General features: G+C 35.9%; 3 protein-coding genes across 3 annotated transcripts in view; 1 reads left to right on the top strand and 2 right to left on the bottom strand.

Annotated features, from left to right (window-relative positions):
* Ance-3 (angiotensin-converting enzyme Ance-3) overlaps window positions 1-23,555 on the top strand; it is a 56,215-nt gene that overhangs the window by 19,665 nt on the left and 12,995 nt on the right. The window contains exon 11 of the mRNA XM_070309280.1: window positions 23,200-23,340. Coding sequence (XP_070165381.1) covers window positions 23,200-23,340 — 141 coding nt within the window. The remainder of the gene's footprint in view (window positions 1-23,199; window positions 23,341-23,555) is intronic.
* LOC138940152 (valine-rich protein-like) lies at window positions 8,114-10,380 on the bottom strand. The gene is made up of 3 exons (XM_070308725.1): window positions 10,293-10,380; window positions 9,648-9,879; window positions 8,114-9,290 (listed from the first exon to the last, which is right to left on the bottom strand). Exons 1-3 carry the CDS (start codon window positions 10,302-10,304, stop codon window positions 8,335-8,337), a joined length of 1,200 nt encoding a protein of 399 aa, XP_070164826.1. The 5' UTR covers window positions 10,305-10,380; the 3' UTR covers window positions 8,114-8,334.
* On the bottom strand, window positions 16,679-19,883 carry LOC138940074 (uncharacterized). Its single transcript, XM_070308601.1, has 2 exons — window positions 18,939-19,883; window positions 16,679-18,268 (listed from the first exon to the last, which is right to left on the bottom strand). The coding sequence occupies exons 1-2, from the start codon at window positions 18,948-18,950 to the stop codon at window positions 17,093-17,095; spliced, it is 1,188 nt and encodes a 395-aa protein (XP_070164702.1). The 5' UTR covers window positions 18,951-19,883; the 3' UTR covers window positions 16,679-17,092.

Raw genomic sequence — 23,555 nt, 5'->3', positions numbered from 1 at the left:
CAGATGAGCGAGAGAAGCGGAGTCACGCAGCGAGCGACAGCGCGCCGAAAAATAATTATCACGCATCGAGTGACGAGCGATGTCACCGCGCTGAAAAATAATTATCCTCTCAAATTATTTTTTCGATGGCAAGACAGTGATGCCCTACCATTTCCACACCACCATGCGAGAGATAGATTGGTGCGCTTTTTTATAGTAGTTTTCCCTGTAGACTTAATTCACTCTCAATATTTAATGTAAAAATTCGAAATGTCTTCTCTCTCGTACGCGTAGTTATCTACAGCAAGGTGGAGTGGAAATGATAGGGCATCACTGTCTTGCCATCGAAAAAACCATTCGAGAGGATAATTATTAAATAATTATTAAATAATTATCCTCTCGAATTGTTTTTTCGATGGCAAGACAGTGATGCCCTACCATTTCCACACCACCATGCGAGAGATAGATTGGTGCGCTTTTTTATAGTAGTTTTCCCTGTAGACTTAATTCACTCTCAATATTTAATGTAAAAATTCGAAATGTCCTCTCTCTCGTACGCGTAGTTATCTACGGCAAGGTGGAGTGGAAATGATAGGGCATCACTGTCTTGCCATCGAAAAAACCATTCGAGAGGATAATTATTTAATAATTATCCTCTCGAATTGTTTTTTCGATGGCAAGACAGTGATGCCCTACCATTTCCACACCACCATGCGAGAGATAGATTGGTGCGCTTTTTTATAGTAGTTTTCCCTGTAGACTTAATTCACTCTCAATATTTAATGTAAAAATTCGAAATGTTCTCTCTCTCGTACGCGTAGTTATCTACGGCAAGGTGGAGTGGAAATGATAGGGCATCACTGTCTTGCCATCGAAAAAACCATTCGAGAGGATAATTATTAAATAATTATCCTCTCGAATTGTTTTTTCGATGGCAAGACAGTGATGCCCTACCATTTCCACACCACCATGCGAGAGATAGATTGGTGCGCTTTTTTATAGTAGTTTTCCCTGTAGACTTAATTCACTCTCAATATTTAATGTAAAAATTCGAAATGTCTTCTCTCTCGTACGCGTAGTTATCTACAGCAAGGTGGAGTGGAAATGATAGGGCATCACTGTCTTGCCATCGAAAAAACCATTCGAGAGGATAATTATTAAATAATTATTAAATAATTATCCTCTCGAATTGTTTTTTCGATGGCAAGACAGTGATGCCCTACCATTTCCACACCACCATGCGAGAGATAGATTGGTGCGCTTTTTTATAGTAGTTTTCCCTGTAGACTTAATTCACTCTCAATATTTAATGTAAAAATTCGAAATGTCCTCTCTCTCGTACGCGTAGTTATCTACGGCAAGGTGGAGTGGAAATGATAGGGCATCACTGTCTTGCCATCGAAAAAACCATTCGAGAGGATAATTATTTAATAATTATCCTCTCGAATTGTTTTTTCGATGGCAAGACAGTGATGCCCTACCATTTCCACACCACCATGCGAGAGATAGATTGGTGCGCTTTTTTATAGTAGTTTTCCCTGTAGACTTAATTCACTCTCAATATTTAATGTAAAAATTCGAAATGTCCTCTCTCTCGTACGCGTAGTTATCTACGGCAAGGTGGAGTGGAAATGATAGGGCATCACTGTCTTGCCATCGAAAAAACCATTCGAGAGGATAATTATTTAATAATTATCCTCTCGAATTGTTTTTTCGATGGCAAGACAGTGATGCCCTACCATTTCCACACCACCATGCGAGAGATAGATTGGTGCGCTTTTTTATAGTAGTTTTCCCTGTAGACTTAATTCACTCTCAATATTTAATGTAAAAATTCGAAATGTCCTCTCTCTCGTACGCGTAGTTATCTACGGCAAGGTGGAGTGGAAATGATAGGGCATCACTGTCTTGCCATCGAAAAAACCATTCGAGAGGATAATTATTTAATAATTATCCTCTCGAATTGTTTTTTCGATGGCAAGACAGTGATGCCCTACCATTTCCACTCCACCTTGCGCTAGATAGCATGGTGCGCTTTTTTATAGTAGTTTCCCCTGTAGACTTAATCCACTCTCAATATTTAATGTAAAAATTCGAAATGTTCTCTCTCTCGTACGCGTAGTTATCTACGGCAAGGTGGAGTGGAAATGATAGGGCATCACTGTCTTGCCATCGAAAAAACCATTCGAGAGGATAATTATTAAATAATTATCCTCTCGAATTGTTTTTTCGATGGCAAGACAGTGATGCCCTACCATTTCCACACCACCTTGCGAGACATAGCTTGGTGCGTTTTTTTATAGTAGTTTCCCCTGTAGACTTAATCCACTCTCAATATTTAATGTAAAAATTCGAAATGTTCTCTCTCTCGTACGCGTAGTTATCTACGGCAAGGTGGAGTGGAAATGATAGGGCATCACTGTCTTGCCATCGAAAAAACCATTCGAGAGGATAATTATTAAATAATTATCCTCTCGAATTGTTTTTTCGATGGCAAGACAGTGATGCCCTACCATTTCCACACCACCATGCGAGAGATAGATTGGTGCGCTTTTTTATAGTAGTTTTCCCTGTAGACTTAATTCACTCTCAATATTTAATGTAAAAATTCGAAATGTCCTCTCTCTCGTACGCGTAGTTATCTACGGCAAGGTGGAGTGGAAATGATAGGGCATCACTGTCTTGCCATCGAAAAAACAATTCGAGAGGATAATTATTTAATAATTATCCTCTCGAATTGTTTTTTCGATGGCAAGACAGTGATGCCCTACCATTTCCACACCACCATGCGAGAGATAGATTGGTGCGCTTTTTTATAGTAGTTTTCCCTGTAGACTTAATTCACTCTCAATATTTAATGTAAAAATTCGAAATGTCCTCTCTCTCGTACGCATAGTTATTTACGGCAAGGTGGAATGGAAATGATAGGGCATCACTGTCTTGCCATCGAAAAAACAATTCGAGAGGATAATTATTAAATAATTATCCTCTCGAATTGTTTTTTCGATGGCAAGACAGTGATGCCCTACCATTTCCACACCACCATGCGAGAGATAGCTTGCTGCGCTTCTTTATAGTAGTTTTCCCTGTAGACTTAATTCACTCTCAATATTTAATGTAAAAATTCGAAATGTCCTCTCTCTCGTACGCATAGTTATCTACGGCAAGGTGGAGTGGAAATGATAGGGCATCACTGTCTTGCCATCGAAAAAACAATTCGAGAGGATAATTATTAAATAATTATCCTCTCGAATTGTTTTTTCGATGGCAAGACAGTGATGCCCTACCATTTCCACACCACCATGCGAGAGATAGATTGGTGCGCTTTTTTATAGTAGTTTTCCCTGTAGACTTAATTCACTCTCAATATTTAATGTAAAAATTCGAAATGTCCTCTCTCTCGTACGCGTAGTTATCTACGGCAAGGTGGAGTGGAAATGATAGGGCATCACTGTCTTGCCATCGAAAAAACAATTCGAGAGGATAATTATTTAATAATTATCCTCTCGAATTGTTTTTTCGATGGCAAGACAGTGATGCCCTACCATTTCCACACCACCATGCGAGAGATAGATTGGTGCGCTTTTTTATAGTAGTTTTCCCTGTAGACTTAATTCACTCTCAATATTTAATGTAAAAATTCGAAATGTCCTCTCTCTCGTACGCATAGTTATTTACGGCAAGGTGGAATGGAAATGATAGGGCATCACTGTCTTGCCATCGAAAAAACAATTCGAGAGGATAATTATTAAATAATTATCCTCTCGAATTGTTTTTTCGATGGCAAGACAGTGATGCCCTACCATTTCCACACCACCATGCGAGAGATAGCTTGCTGCGCTTCTTTATAGTAGTTTTCCCTGTAGACTTAATTCACTCTCAATATTTAATGTAAAAATTCGAAATGTCCTCTCTCTCGTACGCATAGTTATCTACGGCAAGGTGGAGTGGAAATGATAGGGCATCACTGTCTTGCCATCGAAAAAACAATTCGAGAGGATAATTATTAAATAATTATCCTCTCGAATTGTTTTTTCGATGGCAAGACAGTGATGCCCTACCATTTCCACACCACCATGCGAGAGATAGATTGGTGCGCTTTTTTATAGTAGTTTTCCCTGTAGACTTAATTCACTCTCAATATTTAATGTAAAAATTCGAAATGTCCTCTCTCTCGTACGCATAGTTATTTACGGCAAGGTGGAATGGAAATGATAGGGCATCACTGTCTTGCCATCGAAAAAACAATTCGAGAGGATAATTATTAAATAATTATCCTCTCGAATTGTTTTTTCGATGGCAAGACAGTGATGCCCTACCATTTCCACACCACCATGCGAGAGATAGCTTGCTGCGCTTCTTTATAGTAGTTTTCCCTGTAGACTTAATTCACTCTCAATATTTAATGTAAAAATTCGAAATGTCCTCTCTCTCGTACGCATAGTTATCTACGGCAAGGTGGAGTGGAAATGATAGGGCATCACTGTCTTGCCATCGAAAAAACAATTCGAGAGGATAATTATTAAATAATTATCCTCTCGAATTGTTTTTTCGATGGCAAGACAGTGATGCCCTACCATTTCCACACCACCATGCGAGAGATAGCTTGCTGCGCTTCTTTATAGTAGTTTTCCCTGTAGACTTAATTCACTCTCAATATTTAATGTAAAAATTCGAAATGTCCTCTCTCTCGTACGCATAGTTATTTACGGCAAGGTGGAGTGGAAATGATAGGGCATCACTGTCTTGCCATCGAAAAAACAATTCGAGAGGATAATTATTAAATAATTATCCTCTCGAATTGTTTTTTCGATGGCAAGACAGTGATGCCCTACCATTTCCACACCACCATGCGAGAGATAGCTTGCTGCGCTTCTTTATAGTAGTTTTCCCTGTAGACTTAATTCACTCTCAATATTTAATGTAAAAATTCGAAATGTCCTCTCTCTCGTACGCGTAGTTATCTACGGCAAGGTGGAGTGGAAATGATAGGGCATCACTGTCTTGCCATCGAAAAAACAATTCGAGAGGATAATTATTTAATAATTATCCTCTCGAATTGTTTTTTCGATGGCAAGACAGTGATGCCCTACCATTTCCACACCACCATGCGAGAGATAGATTGGTGCGCTTTTTTATAGTAGTTTTCCCTGTAGACTTAATTCACTCTCAATATTTAATGTAAAAATTCGAAATGTCCTCTCTCTCGTACGCGTAGTTATCTACGGCAAGGTGGAGTGGAAATGATAGGGCATCACTGTCTTGCCATCGAAAAAACAATTCGAGAGGATAATTATTAAATAATTATCCTCTCGAATTGTTTTTTCGATGGCAAGACAGTGATGCCCTACCATTTCCACACCACCATGCGAGAGATAGCTTGCTGCGCTTCTTTATAGTAGTTTTCCCTGTAGACTTAATTCACTCTCAATATTTAATGTAAAAATTCGAAATGTCCTCTCTCTCGTACGCATAGTTATCTACGGCAAGGTGGAGTGGAAATGATAGGGCATCACTGTCTTGCCATCGAAAAAACAATTCGAGAGGATAATTATTAAATAATTATCCTCTCGAATTGTTTTTTCGATGGCAAGACAGTGATGCCCTACCATTTCCACACCACCATGCGAGAGATAGCTTGCTGCGCTTCTTTATAGTAGTTTTCCCTGTAGACTTAATTCACTCTCAATATTTAATGTAAAAATTCGAAATGTCCTCTCTCTCGTACGCATAGTTATTTACGGCAAGGTGGAGTGGAAATGATAGGGCATCACTGTCTTGCCATCGAAAAAACAATTCGAGAGGATAATTATTAAATAATTATCCTCTCGAATTGTTTTTTCGATGGCAAGACAGTGATGCCCTACCATTTCCACACCACCATGCGAGAGATAGCTTGCTGCGCTTCTTTATAGTAGTTTTCCCTGTAGACTTAATTCACTCTCAATATTTAATGTAAAAATTCGAAATGTCCTCTCTCTCGTACGCGTAGTTATCTACGGCAAGGTGGAGTGGAAATGATAGGGCATCACTGTCTTGCCATCGAAAAAACAATTCGAGAGGATAATTATTTAATAATTATCCTCTCGAATTGTTTTTTCGATGGCAAGACAGTGATGCCCTACCATTTCCACACCACCATGCGAGAGATAGATTGGTGCGCTTTTTTATAGTAGTTTTCCCTGTAGACTTAATTCACTCTCAATATTTAATGTAAAAATTCGAAATGTCCTCTCTCTCGTACGCGTAGTTATCTACGGCAAGGTGGAGTGGAAATGATAGGGCATCACTGTCTTGCCATCGAAAAAACAATTCGAGAGGATAATTATTTAATAATTATCCTCTCGAATTGTTTTTTCGATGGCAAGACAGTGATGCCCTACCATTTCCACACCACCATGCGAGAGATAGATTGGTGCGCTTTTTTATAGTAGTTTTCCCTGTAGACTTAATTCACTCTCAATATTTAATGTAAAAATTCGAAATGTCCTCTCTCTCGTACGCGTAGTTATCTACGGCAAGGTGGAGTGGAAATGATAGGGCATCACTGTCTTGCCATCGAAAAAACAATTCGAGAGGATAATTATTTAATAATTATCCTCTCGAATTGTTTTTTCGATGGCAAGACAGTGATGCCCTACCATTTCCACACCACCATGCGAGAGATAGATTGGTGCGCTTTTTTATAGTAGTTTTCCCTGTAGACTTAATTCACTCTCAATATTTAATGTAAAAATTCGAAATGTCCTCTCTCTCGTACGCGTAGTTATCTACGGCAAGGTGGAGTGGAAATGGTAGGGCATCACTGTCTTGCCATCGAAAAAATAATTCGAGAGGATAATTATTTTTCGGCACGGTGACATCGCTCGTCACTCGATGCGTGATAATTATTTTTCGGCGCGGTATCGCTCGCCGCGTAACTCCGCCTCTCTCGCTCAGCTGATATTTCCGACGCTAAGAGACATAAACAAGTAAGTCATTTTGCATTTCTGTAGATTCCGGCCTACCGCTTCCCACGCGCATATTGGCTCAGACATTTTAATTAATAACATAATAATTATTGCGAATTTAGCAAAATGGTATAGGACCTTTCGCTTCAGGTTGACCCGTTCTATCTCCACTTTTCGTTTGGCTACTTACATGTCGGACACCCTGTATATCATATGTTTAACACATTTTTAACAAAGTACTAATTTTTAAGATATTGCATATTTTCATATATATTTATAACTTATAAAACAAAGCTTTCTCTATGAGGAAGCAAAAAGTGTTTTATAAGTTTATTAACAATTAATATTCTATTAAAAAATTAGATGAAATCATGATTTTATAAATTTAATTTGATAATAATTGTCACATGATATATTATATATATTTACGCAGAATGAATGTACTTACGCTATGTGCAATCGACTGCTTCTTACGGTATTGCGGAAGGAATAGACACATTCCGTAATCAGAATCACGGTCAATGTCGTTGAACGACTGTTGTTTTGCAGAAATCAATTACATTCCATCAATCCTCGTCTCGCTGTAATTACGATACGGCGAAAGTGATTGGGATTAAGTTGACGACAAGAGGAGACTTTAATGATTGATTCGAAAGAAGACTTTAATGATTAAACGAATTTCGCAAGAAATTAATTATCGGCATTTATTTAATTAGATTTTAATACCAATTCCTATTTTTTATTATTCTTCTTTTTACGCGTTAATTGTTTAGATAAAATTATTAAAAGATAACAATCAAAAGTAAAAATTAGGCTAATTTAATTACATTAAATTTTTCTAATTAAATAATATTGCATCTGGAATATTATTTGGAATATAATGATTAGATTTGCTTAAGAGGATAATTTTATTCAATAACAATCATTTTTATTTTTACCGCTTATAATATTTTCTGGCAAAAATATGTATTATGATCAGAATAATTCCATCAGTAATTGTAAATAAAATCTAATAACAATATGGAAGATAATATTTTAAAAGATAATATTATGTGACTTTATACATATGCATTTAAGTAAAAAAAAATACATATAAAGTAAATAAATTTCTCCTTAAATCGGTTTCTCGCCAATAACAAATATTCAAGTATATTATTAGTAGTTTTATATTCTGCATTAAAAATTTGTCTGCAAATATTTTATGTTTCTTTATTATTATGTAATGTAATTTGACAATCAAAGGAACATAAGATTTACAGACAAATTTTTAATACAGGATATAGAAATATTAATAATGTATCTAGGATTTGGCAAAAATTAATCAATTCACAAAGCCTATAGCAGCTATAAATCTATTAACATTTATTGAATAATTTATTTTCATGAATGGCCATATTTTTTGAAATTAGTATTCCTTACATTCCTTACATTCCACCTGTTCATTTATTGGCACCGCAACTGGTATCTTAATCGGATAAGAAATAGGTTTTTCGATGTGGTACTCGACCGTTTTGGTTACGTCAATCGGTACAGGCCTCTGCGCTGGTATCTTTACCGGTACAGATACGAATTTTTCTATAAAATGCGGTATCTTTTTTTCAATCGAATACGATGCTGATACGGGAATCTGTACCTTGACCAACCCGGGTTTATCCACCGGGATCGGTACCGGTCTCTCTTCATGCACTTTGATCGGTATAGGAATCGGTTTCTCGACAGGATACGGAACCGGCTTTGTAATCGGTATTGGATATGGTTTTGCTATCGGAACCGATATTGGTTTATCCACCGCGATTTTTATAGGATAATGTACAACTTTCTCGACTGGATACAGCTGAGGTACCGGTATCTCCACCGGTACCGGTACCTTCCGTTCTATGGGAAATGGATCTGGTATCGGGACCTTTACTTCGTAATGTATCTTCTTCTCGATAGGATATGGTTTTGGTATATATACTTTGACTGGCATGGGACGATCCACTGGTATCTTAATCGGATACGGAACTTTTTTGATGATCGGTATTGGTCGCGGAATTTTAACGGGAACTTTGACGAGGACCTTTACGGGATAAGGTATTTTATTTTCAATCGCATACGGCTGCGGAACGGGCACTTTAACTGGATACGATATTTTTTTAATCACGGGATATGAGATAGTTTTCTCGACGGGATACGGCACCGCAATTTTCTTTATAATCGTTACAGTTTCATGCATGTTCTCGTGTATATGATGACCTAATATTTTAGTATCGTGTATATTTTGTTCACCTCCTCCGCCATCAAATTTATGGCCGTAATTCTTTGGCAATTCGTACTTATTTTTAGGTCCATTTTTAAAATATACGACATGAGATTCTGAAACTGAAATTATCTTTCTTATATAAATTATATTTAGTTTTTATTAATGTTAATTGTGTTGTCTATCAAGAAACAAACATATTGAATAAATAAATTCAAATAAAAACAATTATAAGATAATTATAAAAATAATATGCTATTACAACTTCTCCACTTTTTTAACATTCTGTGCTTGCTATCTTTATATTTATCAGATTCTAAGTCTCTAAATGTCAAGTCTCATCAAAAAGATATTGCATGCAATGTAAATAAATGAATGTGTGTGTGTGTGTGTGTGTGTGTGTGTGTGTGTGTGTGTGTGTGTGTGTGTGTGTGTCAGCTCTTACATTAACTTTATTAGAAGCGTATCAGAATACTTACATTCGTTATCTTTTGACTGATCTGGTTTAGTCTTGCGTACATTCATATTATTTATATGAATGTTTCCTTCTGCAATATTGATTCTATTGTGCCTCATGTGAAAAGGCATAGTTTGATACCTTTGTTGTGTAGGAAGATTATTATACTTATATGCGTATGTATTAAAGTTGTTCTGCATTGAAGAAGTTGACACCATAGTCACAAAGAGTGATAATAAAAGCATCGCGTGTTCCTGCAAGTAGCAAAAGCCACATAATTTTATAAATCTATGACGTGTTTATATATATATAGTGTTGTATCAAATTATTGTACCAAGTTTAAAAACACAAAATTAAAAATATATAATCTTAAAAACATTCACATTATTTTATTTATAAAATTCTCAAAATAAAAAGTCTGATAACATATAAGAACAAAAACTTCCATTTACTCTTCTTCTTCTAACATATGCTCAATTTCATAAAATAACAGATTCTCTTATTTCGATATATGTCACAGACAAAGAATTTCTACCACATTTTTACATTTTATTGTTTTATTTTTAAAATAATTTGACACAAACACTATGTAAAAAAAATCTGCACAATGTTTCAATATTTATTCACAAAAAAACTATTAAATCTTTCCAACGGCATAAGAACGTACCGCATGTCTCATCTTGAACGGGAAAATAGAACAATTTCTTGGGAAAAATCTTCAAGCACCTTGCTCAAGTTAAGAGTAAATAGATCAGTCGTATACTTTTACCATCTTATATATATGGTTGCCACAAATACGTTGTATTTACTGATCTAGAGATGCACGCAATGATTTCTTCAAGAGGGGATAATCACTTTCGCGTTTCGTTACTTTGCGCGAGTAAAACTGTTCTTTTTGGAACAGCAAAAATCTGGAAAACCACTAGAAAGAGCTAATTCCAATAGATTTACCTATAAAGGTAGTGACATTTATTGTTCCGGCAGCAAGAACCACTCACTTCTTTTATGGAATCTTGACATTCTCTCGGATCGGTTCTCTTGACCATGATCTTGAAACGATAGTAGACATTGTTGCATGAAATAATAGAATAAAAACTATTATTTCAGAAAACATTAATAAAAAAAATAAAATATAAAAATAAAACGGAAAAATTTTATTTCTTTTTTTAATCGAATGTCATAGAAGCAATCTCCCGAAAATTTAATAAAAGTAATTCGATTACTTTTTATTTATCTTTCAATTCTATTTTTATCGCTAAAGTCTGTATTACTCGCATTACGCATGATAAAGTCTACTAGCCGGAAACATAAGCAGTCACTTGGAAACGAACATAAATCCGATAAATTAGAATTTGTTGCTATGCATCGCCGCTTTGTCAAGATAACGTCGTGAACGGAAAGTGAAAAGTGTCAAAAACCTTTTTACATCAATGCAAGAACTTGTATGGAAAGACCAATTACGGCAATCGCTAAAAAATGATCTCTTGACATTTTTCCAAAAATCATAATTATACTTGCGGTGACAAATCAAAATAGTAAACCTTGTTATCACAGAGTGAATGTGTATCGATTAATTTCATATTACATAAACGTTTCCATCTATATCAAGTTATATAATTAAAACTAGGTTTTAATATCTAAGACTGATATGAAGGGGAGGTTACATAATATTGATACTAAGTTATATAAATTATTTTTTAATTGATCGTTTTTTATTGAGTTGTATATTGAACCATTTAAGCCGATTATAGCAAACGTAGACATATTATCTGAGACAATCTCTTATATGGATTCATTCAAAGATGATATTATAAATTATAATCGTGCAAAACGTTTTCATAGAAGAGATAATAAAGAAGAAATAATGATGTTGCGAGGCATTTAAATTTGCATTTGGAATGGATTCTGAAATGCGATCGTATATGATAGTAAATATAAGATAAATTTACCAACACCATTGCAAGGAGAAAATAATGCTCGCATTGCTTCACGTTTGTTTCGCATGAATTTCGCTATGTGCACGCGATCCTAATCATGGTTCATGGATCACCGATCTTCATTATCATTTTTCAACGCGTTTGCGTGTCAAATATTTAACACTCGGCAGCAACCGCATGGTTAGGTAATTAACTGCAAAAACCACACATCGTTACTCGCGAAAGATTGCTCGCGCCTTTTCAAGATATATCGCGAATATGGAGAGAGTTTATCATGTGATAGCGCGAGTTTTTTATCGAAGATGCATAGACCGGGAAAAATACGTCATGTGAAAAAAGAGCCGCGCTCGTAAATGGCTTGTTAACATTGTAATGCGAGAAATAGTTCGACATTTCTTGCAGTAACGACGGCGTTAAGATCCTTCTAAATGAGTATTTGCGAGAATTCGTTATACTCGTGTTGAAGGAGGAAGTCGAGAGCGGAAGCGCGAGAGCTTTAAATCTGCCTCACGCTTCCGGATATCTAGATTATAACATAAATGGGAGATTTATCGAGCGATAAACACGAGGACATGGTACATTCTCTGCGCATAATTTATTGGAACATTTGCTTAAAATATCCTTTTTAAATTATACAGCAAATGCAACAATAATAATAATTTTCCAAACGTGTGATAACTTGATAATTAAAAAGTTAATCTTACATAATTATACGATACCTTTCAATATGTCTCTTTAATTATACAGTTATTTAGCATATTACGGTTAAATTCTTAAACTTATTCAGACCTGTGCTCATAAACATCATTAACAAGTTGGCAATTTATTTTCAAGAAAGAAGAGAAGAAGATCTCCGTAAGTCAAACGTTATTAATAAACGCAATATCTGTAGATTAATGCTAATAAACTTCTTGCATAAACTTGTTTTCGTAATTAGTGTCCTCTTAATAATGAGGGAAATACGTGTCTTGTACGCTCATAAACTTTCTTACATCTTTAATATATAGGTTTTACCTTCACTCTATCGAGATCGCTACATTGATAGATATATAGTTTCTAGCGCACATGAGATAGCAAAGACAACATGTTCTAGTAATAGGAAGCGACACTGTGCTGGAAGATTATATCTGTTATTTAATCTTCTAATTATGTCGCTGCATGGTCTGCTTTATTCTAGGACACTAACACGATCTCATGATCTATGATGACCGATCATAAATGTATATAACTATTATCGTGAAAATATAATACATTATTTGCAAGAGCAAAATAATAATAATTAATAGGTGAAAATTAATAAATTAAAATGCCATCTCATTTGTAAAATATAATTATATTATAAATATATATAACAATATACAATACATATCGCATGCTTTTCATAAAATCAGCCTTCCTTCAAATTTATTAATTTAAAAGAAAGATGTGTTATTTTTTGCTAGTAAAACATTGATGTATTTCAAACTATGCTCTCTGATAGCCCTACTTTATATTCTAGGCTCAAAATTACAACAAATTATCATTCGCGATAGTAATTGAAATAAATCACCCTCTGCAAATGTCAAATGCATAATCACCAAGAGGGCAAAGTGGATCATGATACGTTTGCATCATTACTTTCACTTATCATGCGTTCACACAATACAATTTAATGTCTATTAATTTTAAAGATAGATTGCTGCTTAAATAATAACGATCTGCAGCAGCTACAGCAGATAGAGAGTATTTCTCTCACGGTATATGTTCCAGATGAATTTTATAAACCACAATAATTTAAGCTATCAACAGATGATAGTAATATACAGATATAAAAAAAATCAAATTTTGATAAAAATACGTATATGATGTATGTCTTAGGATTATAATAATGGAATAAAAATATTATATTATTTGACATTAATTTTTCTGTACTATTTTGCATAAAAAATGTATTTATAAATTAGTTTATTTTAAAAGATTTGATTTCATAAAATGCTTGGAGAGAAGGTAATTGAAGATAATATTATAATATTTATTTTGTGACTTAATAAAATTATTTCATTTAGAGAGAATATCCTTTAACAAAACATATTTATTATAGCAGCAAATGTAAAAGTACCAAGCTACCTTATCGGTTATGCTTACCGGTTACTGTCGTTGAAAATAATTGAGAGAAATGCCGTTTCTTTCTAGATAAATTTCGAAGACAATTAATATAAGATACATCTCCAAAAAGTTTAAGTTAACAATTGATAATTTATACAAAAGTATTTATTCGTTAAGTATATATAAAGAAACTCTGTTCAATATTATTATTTCAATCATATATAAATTTTCTTTATTCTAATTGCATCATTTAATGCTGTAAATATATGCATTAGCAACTCGTTTAAAAAAAGGAAAATGTCGAATAACTGACTTGAGATCCTCTCACCAATGCAATTAGGTGAACATTTCGTAACAAAATTATTGAACACACGAAGGATAAACATGATGATGGCGACAATCATAACAATTATTAGTTTCGTTAATATAACGTTAGTATTAAAAAAGTAAAATTTTTAATTTAGACTATTAAATTAGATTTCATAATTTCTCATTGAATATTTAGATATAATTAAATGCGAAATCTGATCGTCTCCTTCAATCTTAAATATCATATTATTCACAATGATTAGCAATCTAATTTTCTATTATTAATTAAATGTCAAATTAAATGTCTATTAAAATAAGAGATGTTCCATAATTTATATAAAAAACAAAAAAAAAAACAAGATTTTTCAATCTTGAAAAAAATTAAAAATCTGTCAAAACATCTATCTGACATTTAAGCAACTATCAGCCTTTCCACGTTACGCTCTGATCTTAAGATCTTTATAGTACGATATTTTTTAACGGTGATAGGATGCAAAACATCGTGTTCGTTCCGCGTAATTGTCTTAAAAGGAATAGTTTCGCGAGTCAAGGCGAAGAGGTGCGGCGGGATAAATAAAGGAAGCGAAAGGACAGACCCGCTTCGGGTCTGTGGAAAACGGACGAAAGGGGAAGTGGACTTTACGGCAGCACGATCTTTCTTGGCGAGGCGAAGGGGAGACTCTTACTTTCAGCCTCGACGTCGCGTGCGCTAATGGCACGATTGCATAATCGTTCCCGCGATCCGGACGAGCACGTAAGTCGCCGTTCGTGAGTCAAGTGGCAAAACCGCTTCGGCCAAAGTGGGTCGTGCAAGAAATTAGTCGCGGATGCACATCGACTTTACCTCTGCGGATATCAGGGGATCCCCGACAAAATATTTTAAGATTGAATCACAAAGACCGGAATAATGGAAGTTGATCGAAAAGATCAATTACCTTGCGCGCAGATTTTTTTTCGCTTTACTGCATCCCTGATGCATGGTAGTTTATCATAAATTGATATAACGATATAAAGAGAATCCATTGTTTCTTTTGTATCTGTAAGCCTCAGAAATTTCTTCTCAAATTTTTATATAAATTAAAACGTATTTTATATAAATCAATATATATATATAATCTATATAAATCAAAATCTATTCTAAATTCTATATAAATTAAAATCTTTTTCTCTCTCTCTTTATTCATCTATTATTTATTCGTATACATGTTTATCTTATACTTCGTAACCTTTTCGAAATTTTGAGAAAATACGGAAATTTGACCCAAAAGGTCATGGCATCTCGATGTTAATTAAAATCGGGGAAATTTATGTATACGCGTGTGCAGATAATATCCTATTTTATCCGATATACTAGAAGTTTTCGTTCGACGCTAACTGGAAACTGTTATTTTCTTATTGTTAGCTTTGTTATATCAATTTAATTAATATAATTAGTATGGATTAAGTCACACATATACATACACAAACACACATAACTTCCCTACAAAGAAAAGAACACCACTATGAAATTTAATCAAACTTTAATGTTCCCTTAGGAAATGTAAACATAAGATAATGAAGATCAAAGTAATATGTTTAATTATATGTATATTGAATATTACATCAATATATACATTTATTTCAGAGTTTCAAGCTGCACAGATCAATACTTGATTTTAATTTCTTATATGCATATGTGTATAAATATACGCATATTTTAATTACCAATAATTTACAGTATGTAAGAGAGTTTAACGGTAATATTATAAAGAATTTTCCAGTGAAAGGGGGGCGGAGGAAAGCAAATAATCTGGAAAAAAAATTGTTAATAAAAAACAGGAAATAAATAGTTACATTATATATTTAAAAAAATGAACAGATCTTTAATAAAATATTATTATTACAGATGTTAGAGAGAGAGAGAGAGAGAGAGAGAGAGAGATGGGGGAGGAGGGGGGAGAGAGAAAATAAAGAGAAACATTCAATTTTTTTTTAAATAGATCACAAGGGATTTATTTCCAAATAATTTTCGACAATATCTACAAAATTCAAATAGATTTGTAAGAGAGTATAGTGATGTAAATTCAAAGTTATCGATTTGACAAAAATGCGTTGGTGGCAGAAACAAAGTCGACGATTTATCACGTAATTTTATGTCAGAATGTAGTTATATTATAAGAAATATAAGATCGTTACAAGAAAAATATAGCTTAAGATAATTTAAAAAGAGTTAATCTCGCGAGAATCTCACGAACTTCTTTTTAATATCATTTTTCTGATCTGTTTGCAAAAATTTTAAAAAAAATTTGAAAAAATCTTTAGTAATATAAAACACAATATATTTTAACATACACATTATTCATTTAATATTATTTATACATATTTGTGTATGCGTGATAACAATATATAATATATTTTTATATATTAATTCACGCTTATTTGCCATTGTTGCTTCTTGCTATTCTTGTAATAGTTTTATTATTTAAAATGTAATTTTCTTATTTTCTCTAAATGATATTATTTTACATGCTATGCTTTCTCGCAGCATTAGAATATGTTTTTATCGCATAACGTTGTTCCATTTGAAGGTCATCATAAATTCAACAATTGTTGAGCACATTTTAGATCTGTCCATTTTCGTCAATTTTTTTTCTTTAATAATATCTTTTCTAATCTTTCTTGTAAAAAGAAAAAATATGTAGGAATTAGGATAAACAATTCAGAAGATTATACACATAATCATATATATATATATATAACTACTTTACAATAATATTTATTTCATTTTCTGTAAAAAAATACATACTTTGCTAATATCGGTACAAAAGTAAGACAAACGAGCTGCTCTCGAGCGAAGATCGCTAAAGACGAGTACATTCCTATTGGTCATTCGTTCTTCCTGGCACACGTTGCCGTGCCGCGCCTTCATTGCGATTATCATCGGAATCAGAGTACAATGGACCGATACGCGATCGTCTACCGGAGATTGTCTCCGATCCGATCCAGGTACAAAGTGGCGGATATCGCTGCGCCGCACGGCAACGTTTCGAATCGGTTCTTCGTATACTAAGACAAGATCCTCGTAGTTATCCGTCGTCGCGCGCAATGGAGAGTTTCTCATACAACGACGACAAAGAACGAACCGGGAATTGTGATATTAGTGATGACCGTAGCCACCGTAGCCACCGTAGCTACCGTGGCTACCGTAGCTACCGTAACCTACATCGCCACCCTCGTATCCACCGGAGATATAGCTCTCGTGTCCGTGATGTTCGTGGTGCACCGGCACAGCTACCGGCACTTTAACCGGGTAAGGCACGGGCTTCTCTACCGGATAAGGCACGGGCTTTTCGATGTGAACCGGGTACGGCCTATCGACCGGGATCTTGACTGCTACCGGCACAGGTCTTTCGACCGGGTAAGGCACTGGCTTCTCGACTGGATACGGTTGCGGTACTGGCACCTTAACCGGAACTGGCACGGGCTTCTCGACATGAACGGGATACGGCCTGTCAACTGGAACCTTCACGGGGTAGGGTACCGGCTTCTCGACTGGATAAGGTACGGGTTTCTCAATGTGCACAGGGTAGGGCTTGGGAACGGGTATATGAACAGGACGATCGACTGGAACTTTGACTGGGTAAGGTACGAGCTTCTCGACCGGGTAAGGTTGAGGTATGTGGACCGGAACTTTCACTGGTACTGGGACTGGTTTTTCGACGGGATAGGGCTGCGGTACTGGTACTTTTACTGGGACATGAATGTGTTTCTCTACGGGGTAAGGCTGCGGTACTAAAACCTTGACTGGGTAAGGACGATCGACCGGTACGTGAACCGGATAGGGGACCTTCTTCTCCACTGGATACGGCTGGGGTACGTGAACGGGCACCTTCACGAAGACCTTGACTGGATAAGGCACGTGCTTCTCAACCGGGTACGGTTGTGGTACGGGCACTTTGACTGGATATGGCACGTGCTTCTCTACCGGATAAGGCACGTGTTTCTCCACGGGGTATGGCACGGCGACGTTCTTCACTACGGTCACGGTCTTTACGTGGTCGTGACCGCCGATATATCCACCGTATCCACCGTATCCACCGTATCCACCGTATCCACCGTATCCACCGTGTGCACCGCCCAGATCGAGGCCAACATGTCCACCGGATCCGATATCGTATCCACCGTCATAGCTGTAACCGTAACCAAGACCTAATAGCCCGCGCTTCTCTTGCTTCTTCTCGCCTCCGGACTTTGCTTCCACTGACTTCTCGATTTTCGCGGTCTCCTCCGACAATACTGTCGTAACCACGAGGGCGGCAACTGCCACGCAAATCTAGAAAATATGCAATATTATCTCTCATTACGTTCAACGTGAATAATATATCGATTGCAATTCATTATTACATATATATAATATTCGAAACATCCAATCATAGGGAAAACGAGCTCGAAGAACGCGCATGTATTAAAAAGTTTATTGAAAATTTTAAATCCGCGATTCGATACGTAAACATCTGTAACAAAATATATTAATTTTCTTTATGCTTAAAAAATTTATTTTAATTTAAGATTAAATACACACGTACATCACCGCACGATGTAATAAAAATTCTTTAGAATTTTAGCAAAAAATCAGTATTAAAATGTCGTGATCAAGAAAACGTATTAAAGATGAAGATGATCGTTTATTCTGCAAAAAAGTGAAACTATTCAAGTCGCGTAATTGTCCAACATTAATATGCGAAATGTTCGTTTAGAAATACACTCCGCGTGTAATTTGTTCGCGGAATTCTTTAATGCATGATTTACGAGTCGAATCTATGCGCGCGTTTAATCTCTCTCGAACGATCCACACCCCCGTTTAATCTCGTTCACTTCATCGTAGATATTATTATCTATCCGAGCTTCCTCGATACACGTTTCACCGATGTTTCTCGCTTTCCGACAACGCAACACTAAGACGAAAAGTATCGCAAGCGAATCGATTATGACGGAGGACGTACCAGGATTTTCATTTTTGCTCTCGCGATGTTCCGGGTGCGTCCAGGAGTGAACTGGATGCTGATTGCCGTCGGTTCCTGGTCTTATATACGCGGCACACTTTCGCCTTCGTCACCCGGGGCCCGTCGGGTCCGGGGCCCCAAGTCATGTACCCCCACGTTATACCTCTTTGTTCAACTACGACGATGACGGTTCTACCGTCCGAACGACCACCACTCCCCTTTGGGACAGACACCTTACTCCCCCTCTTTAACTTCCCTACATACATACATTCGCACGCACGCACGTATGTGCGTGTTGCGAAGAACGAACTCTCCTTCAACAAACGGGTCTCGTTCCCTTCCTTCTTCGTCAAATACTTGTGCTCGCGATGCCTGATTTTTCTTTTTTTCTCACATGTCTTCGCAGGTATCTCGACTGCTTTAGTTTTATATGATACTTTCTCTGAGGAACGACGGACATACCGATTGGCCGTCGTAACGTCCCTTATGTTAGTATCGGAAACCGCCGACGAGACATCGATCGTATCCGCGTGCCTTTCCAGTTTGGACGAACTTAGAGAGAGAGATTGACAGTACGCAAAAACTCACCTCTTCGTACGTAACGTTTCACGAGAGTTTGGATCGAACAGATTCGCCTACTGGCAAATCTGTCAGCCGATACGGATATCGTCGGTGAGCGTGCGGGCAAAACATATATCACTCACGTTGATTGTCACCGTGTTATTGGCGCGTGTCGGTTCCCCAACCTTGCGAGAGACTTATAAATTAATGTACAAGTTAAATAAAATTTTACGAAATTGTTGAAAGTTATATTGTTAATTTTTGGTGCCCTGTCAAACGTGCTCTGACGATATTTCGTAAACTTTATTGTTCATCATTGCTCCGTTTCCAGATGCGGTTAAAGTGCACTTGAGTTGGATTTTAAACTTTTACTACGTTCGTGTCGCGTAGATTCCTCGAAATAGAAATGTTTCGCTATTGGAACGGAAGTCGCGAAAATTTACGGTGGATCGCAATTGTTGAAATGTAATCGAAGATTGTACGTCTTAGGGAATTTTATATTTTAACATACGCGCCTATATACATTATACTCACAGTCAGTTAATAATATGATACAGAATTAAATATTTTTATTAGATTTCATTAACGAAACTTTTTTTTTTTTTAATATCAATTTATAATAAATTATATGTCGCTCGTATATGCATATACGCGCCTAAGTAGAACATTGACATGCCAATCTAGTTTCTCCGTCAGTAAATTACACTAATTTCCTACCCTTTCCCTACAATTATGTGTCCCCCTACAAGAATGCATAATTCACATTCCAGCATTACGTCGACAACCTTCTCTACGTGTCTCTAAATTATAAATTTTCCGCTTTCCATTTTACCTCCTTAATGTCGAATAATCCTAATTTGTTGCACACGTTATCACTCATAATTTTCTCGAAATAAAAAAATATTTGCAAGAGTTGATTGTACAGTTAATAAAAGCTAAAAAAATCGCTTCGATAATGTGAAAAAAAGAAGGATTTTAAGTCATACATAGATAAATGATTGCAAAAAACTTAGATAGATTCGAGAATTAAAATTCCTTTTATCTTCTAATGCTTTTCCCTACTAAAAACCAATTGTATGCCGATCGTAACATATTTCAGCTAGGGACACTTTAATACGTTATTTTTCATGACAATCGACTGCAACGGTCACGCGAATCGCGCGCGATCAACGTCATCATCCATCCTTTCCCCTTCGCTATTACCGTTCCGTTTTCGTCCTCACCTCGCCCAACGCTTGTTGTTCCGCGTAATGGAGACACATATACACATACACACACACACACACACACACACACACATACATTACAAACAACGTAAGACACGCCGCTAGAATTTATCTCCCGCCGATCTCGTGGGTGTAGCATTGCTCCCTTTCGAGGGACACGCGGTCCCACATCACAATTCCGCTCTAGAGCCGGTGAAGTTACGCGCTTTCCTTCGCCTCCTCCGCTTTGCACGCGGCCAAGTATGTCGATGTTTACCGCCGTATTATATTGTATTATGGGACGTGATCACCTTACGCGACGGTGCCGTGTAGTATTATATGACTTTACCTAGCAAATATATATTAGACAAAGAAATGTATTCGCAAAAATCTATAGCATGCGCTAACAATTTGTTTCTTATAGGCGAAAGTATATCATTAATATGTTTCGCAATGCGAAATAGAGAGGAAGAGAAAAAGAGATTATTACTTTAATCGAAAGATACAGTTGTTCGTTTTGACTCGTGTAACAATGACGAATCGGCGCTTTTGAGGGATAAATCGAAATAAAATTAAAAATTCTTGTGTTCTGAAAAATATTTAATAATTTGGCACAAAAATGATTGATAATTAGAAAAGTTTATAAATTGATTTTAATAAAAGAAAATTTCAATGTGTGTAACGAGTTAAACAAATTGTGTACTATCTAAAATGTATAGGAAGATTAATAGAATTTATATATTTTATTGGTTAAAAGGATACATGTAAAATATTTTACTACATGATTTAATAATATAAAATAATGTAAACGATATATAAACGATATAACTTTTATATAAAAGTTTATATAAGAATTTTTATATGAAAATTTTCTGTCGCATATTTACATCATATTTATTCGTATTTCACGATATTAATAACGAGCTTATCATTTCAATTTTAATGAGATCTTACCATCATTCTCTCTGTAACTGAAAAAGTACATCAAAATAATCGAAGCTATCGCGATGTCTGCCATTCAGGGCGAAGGTCTCACCTCGACTCTATCCAACCGTATAACCTGATTCAATCGTTTTCTCGCGATACGATTACTTCCCCTTGAATATCAATATGACTTGGTTTCACTTCCCGGCAATGCCATTTGAATGCGTTCGCCTACTCGTTAAATGTAGGTGAGCAAGAAAGGTTAATCGATAATATTTGCCAGCAAAAACACTCGCAATTGCGAAATCAGTTATTTTACTGCGCCGAATTTCGCAATGTGACAAAATTTATGCCGAATTTTATGTTCCGGTGCGTCATCAGATTATCAGTATCTTGAATTCAACTGCTTACAGAAATCTCTTTGCTCATAATTTTGCGATGATGTGCGAGATTCGTTAATTAACGCGTAACAATAACTTACTATATAATCAGAAATATTGCAATTAATATAGCTATTTATACATCGGTTATAAAACCAATTATAGAATTGCTATGATGATGAATCCGAGACGGCTTGCGTATTTTTAAATTCCTTCCTGAAACGTATTTAAAGTGGGAAATCGTGGATTTTATTAATTTCGTCGATGACTTTATGGTTAATGCTTGCTACGCTACGCAAGTCGCAATATATTTTCAGATGTCACGCGTGTGTTACGACATATACTTTCGTATATATTTTCAAACGACAGGTTCGTACGAGGGAACCGTTACAATCGTGGAAAGTAGAAGTGTCGGAATGCCCATCGTAATACCGAACCGCGATCTCCGGGAGGATCGCCTGGATGATATTACGTAAAGGTCGTTGCCGATGAAGAGTCTCTCTCTCGGTGAAACGGCAATATATTTACCTATGTCTTGCCGAGCGTCCTCTCTTTTTAGCCACCTGATGGCAATTTTATTCTATGCTGAGAAGGGGAGAGTATTCTATCTCCCGTCATATTACTCATTCCATATAGAGATCGAGATTCTTCGTAATTTCCCTGACCCTGTTAACGCTAACCTTGCAGATGGCTCTTCAAGATTCACGAAAATTGGCATCTTAGACGTGACCCGGATGAATAAACTACTTTTAAATAATTGTTCTGTCTTAAATTTAGACCATTCCCTACAAATAACATAATGTAAACAATTAAGATTTTATAGATTTATACTAACTCATAATTTTATGAATTACATCATTGTTATCAAGTTTATATGATTTTTATATTTTCATGAATCTCTTGCTATATTTTCTCTCATCTTGTTGATAAATTATTCAAGCCGTTAATATTTCAAAATCATATATTTTAAAATTAATTAATTAAATAAACTGTCAGGCGCGATGGAACATAAACTTATTGATTTAATAAATGACCGTTAAATTTTTGCATTATGGGCGCATTTTATTTTTTGAAATTACCTCTACTGTAATATATCTTCTCATATAATACTGATTCGATGCTTATTAAGTATGTCGAGATACGCATAAGAGGCATGATATAAGCTAATTAGCTTTCTCTCATATTTTACAGGAATTTCGTGGCTGGCGTCCTTCAATTCCAATTGTATCGCGCTCTCTGCCAGGCTGCGGGACAGAGATACGTTGACAATCCAAGGAGGCCGCTGCACAGATGCGATTTTTACAGAAGTCCCGCGGCCGGCGGAATCTTAGGGTGAGTATGGAAAAATCTAATAAATCGCCGTTCTCTTAAGCCGAATAAACAGAAAGTTTCTGCGTCATCTTTTACGCTACGTCTTACGCAAAATCTGCCGTACACGCCCGTTCGAAAGCGGAAACGCAGGCGTAAAAGTGGCCTTTTAATAATCAGTTTTTAATCTACGTGTATTACGTGTGCTTTCGCAATGGCACGTTTTTTACAAACGCCGA

The sequence above is a fragment of the Polyergus mexicanus genome, unplaced genomic scaffold, assembly GCF_030449975.1.
Source record: "Polyergus mexicanus isolate NDT 795.1 unplaced genomic scaffold, iyPolMexi1.0 SCAF_16, whole genome shotgun sequence".
NCBI lineage: Eukaryota > Metazoa > Arthropoda > Insecta > Hymenoptera > Formicidae > Polyergus > Polyergus mexicanus.
This window is presented reverse-complemented; position numbering and strand designations above follow the sequence as displayed.

What these genes read in the sequence shown, in the direction of transcription:
- LOC138940152 (XM_070308725.1), bottom strand. An exon ending in TCAGTCAAAAGATAACGAAT is followed by an intron (nt 9,291 to 9,647) that starts GTAAGTATTCTG and finishes AGATAATTTCAG; the next exon opens with TTTCAGAATCTCATGTCGTA.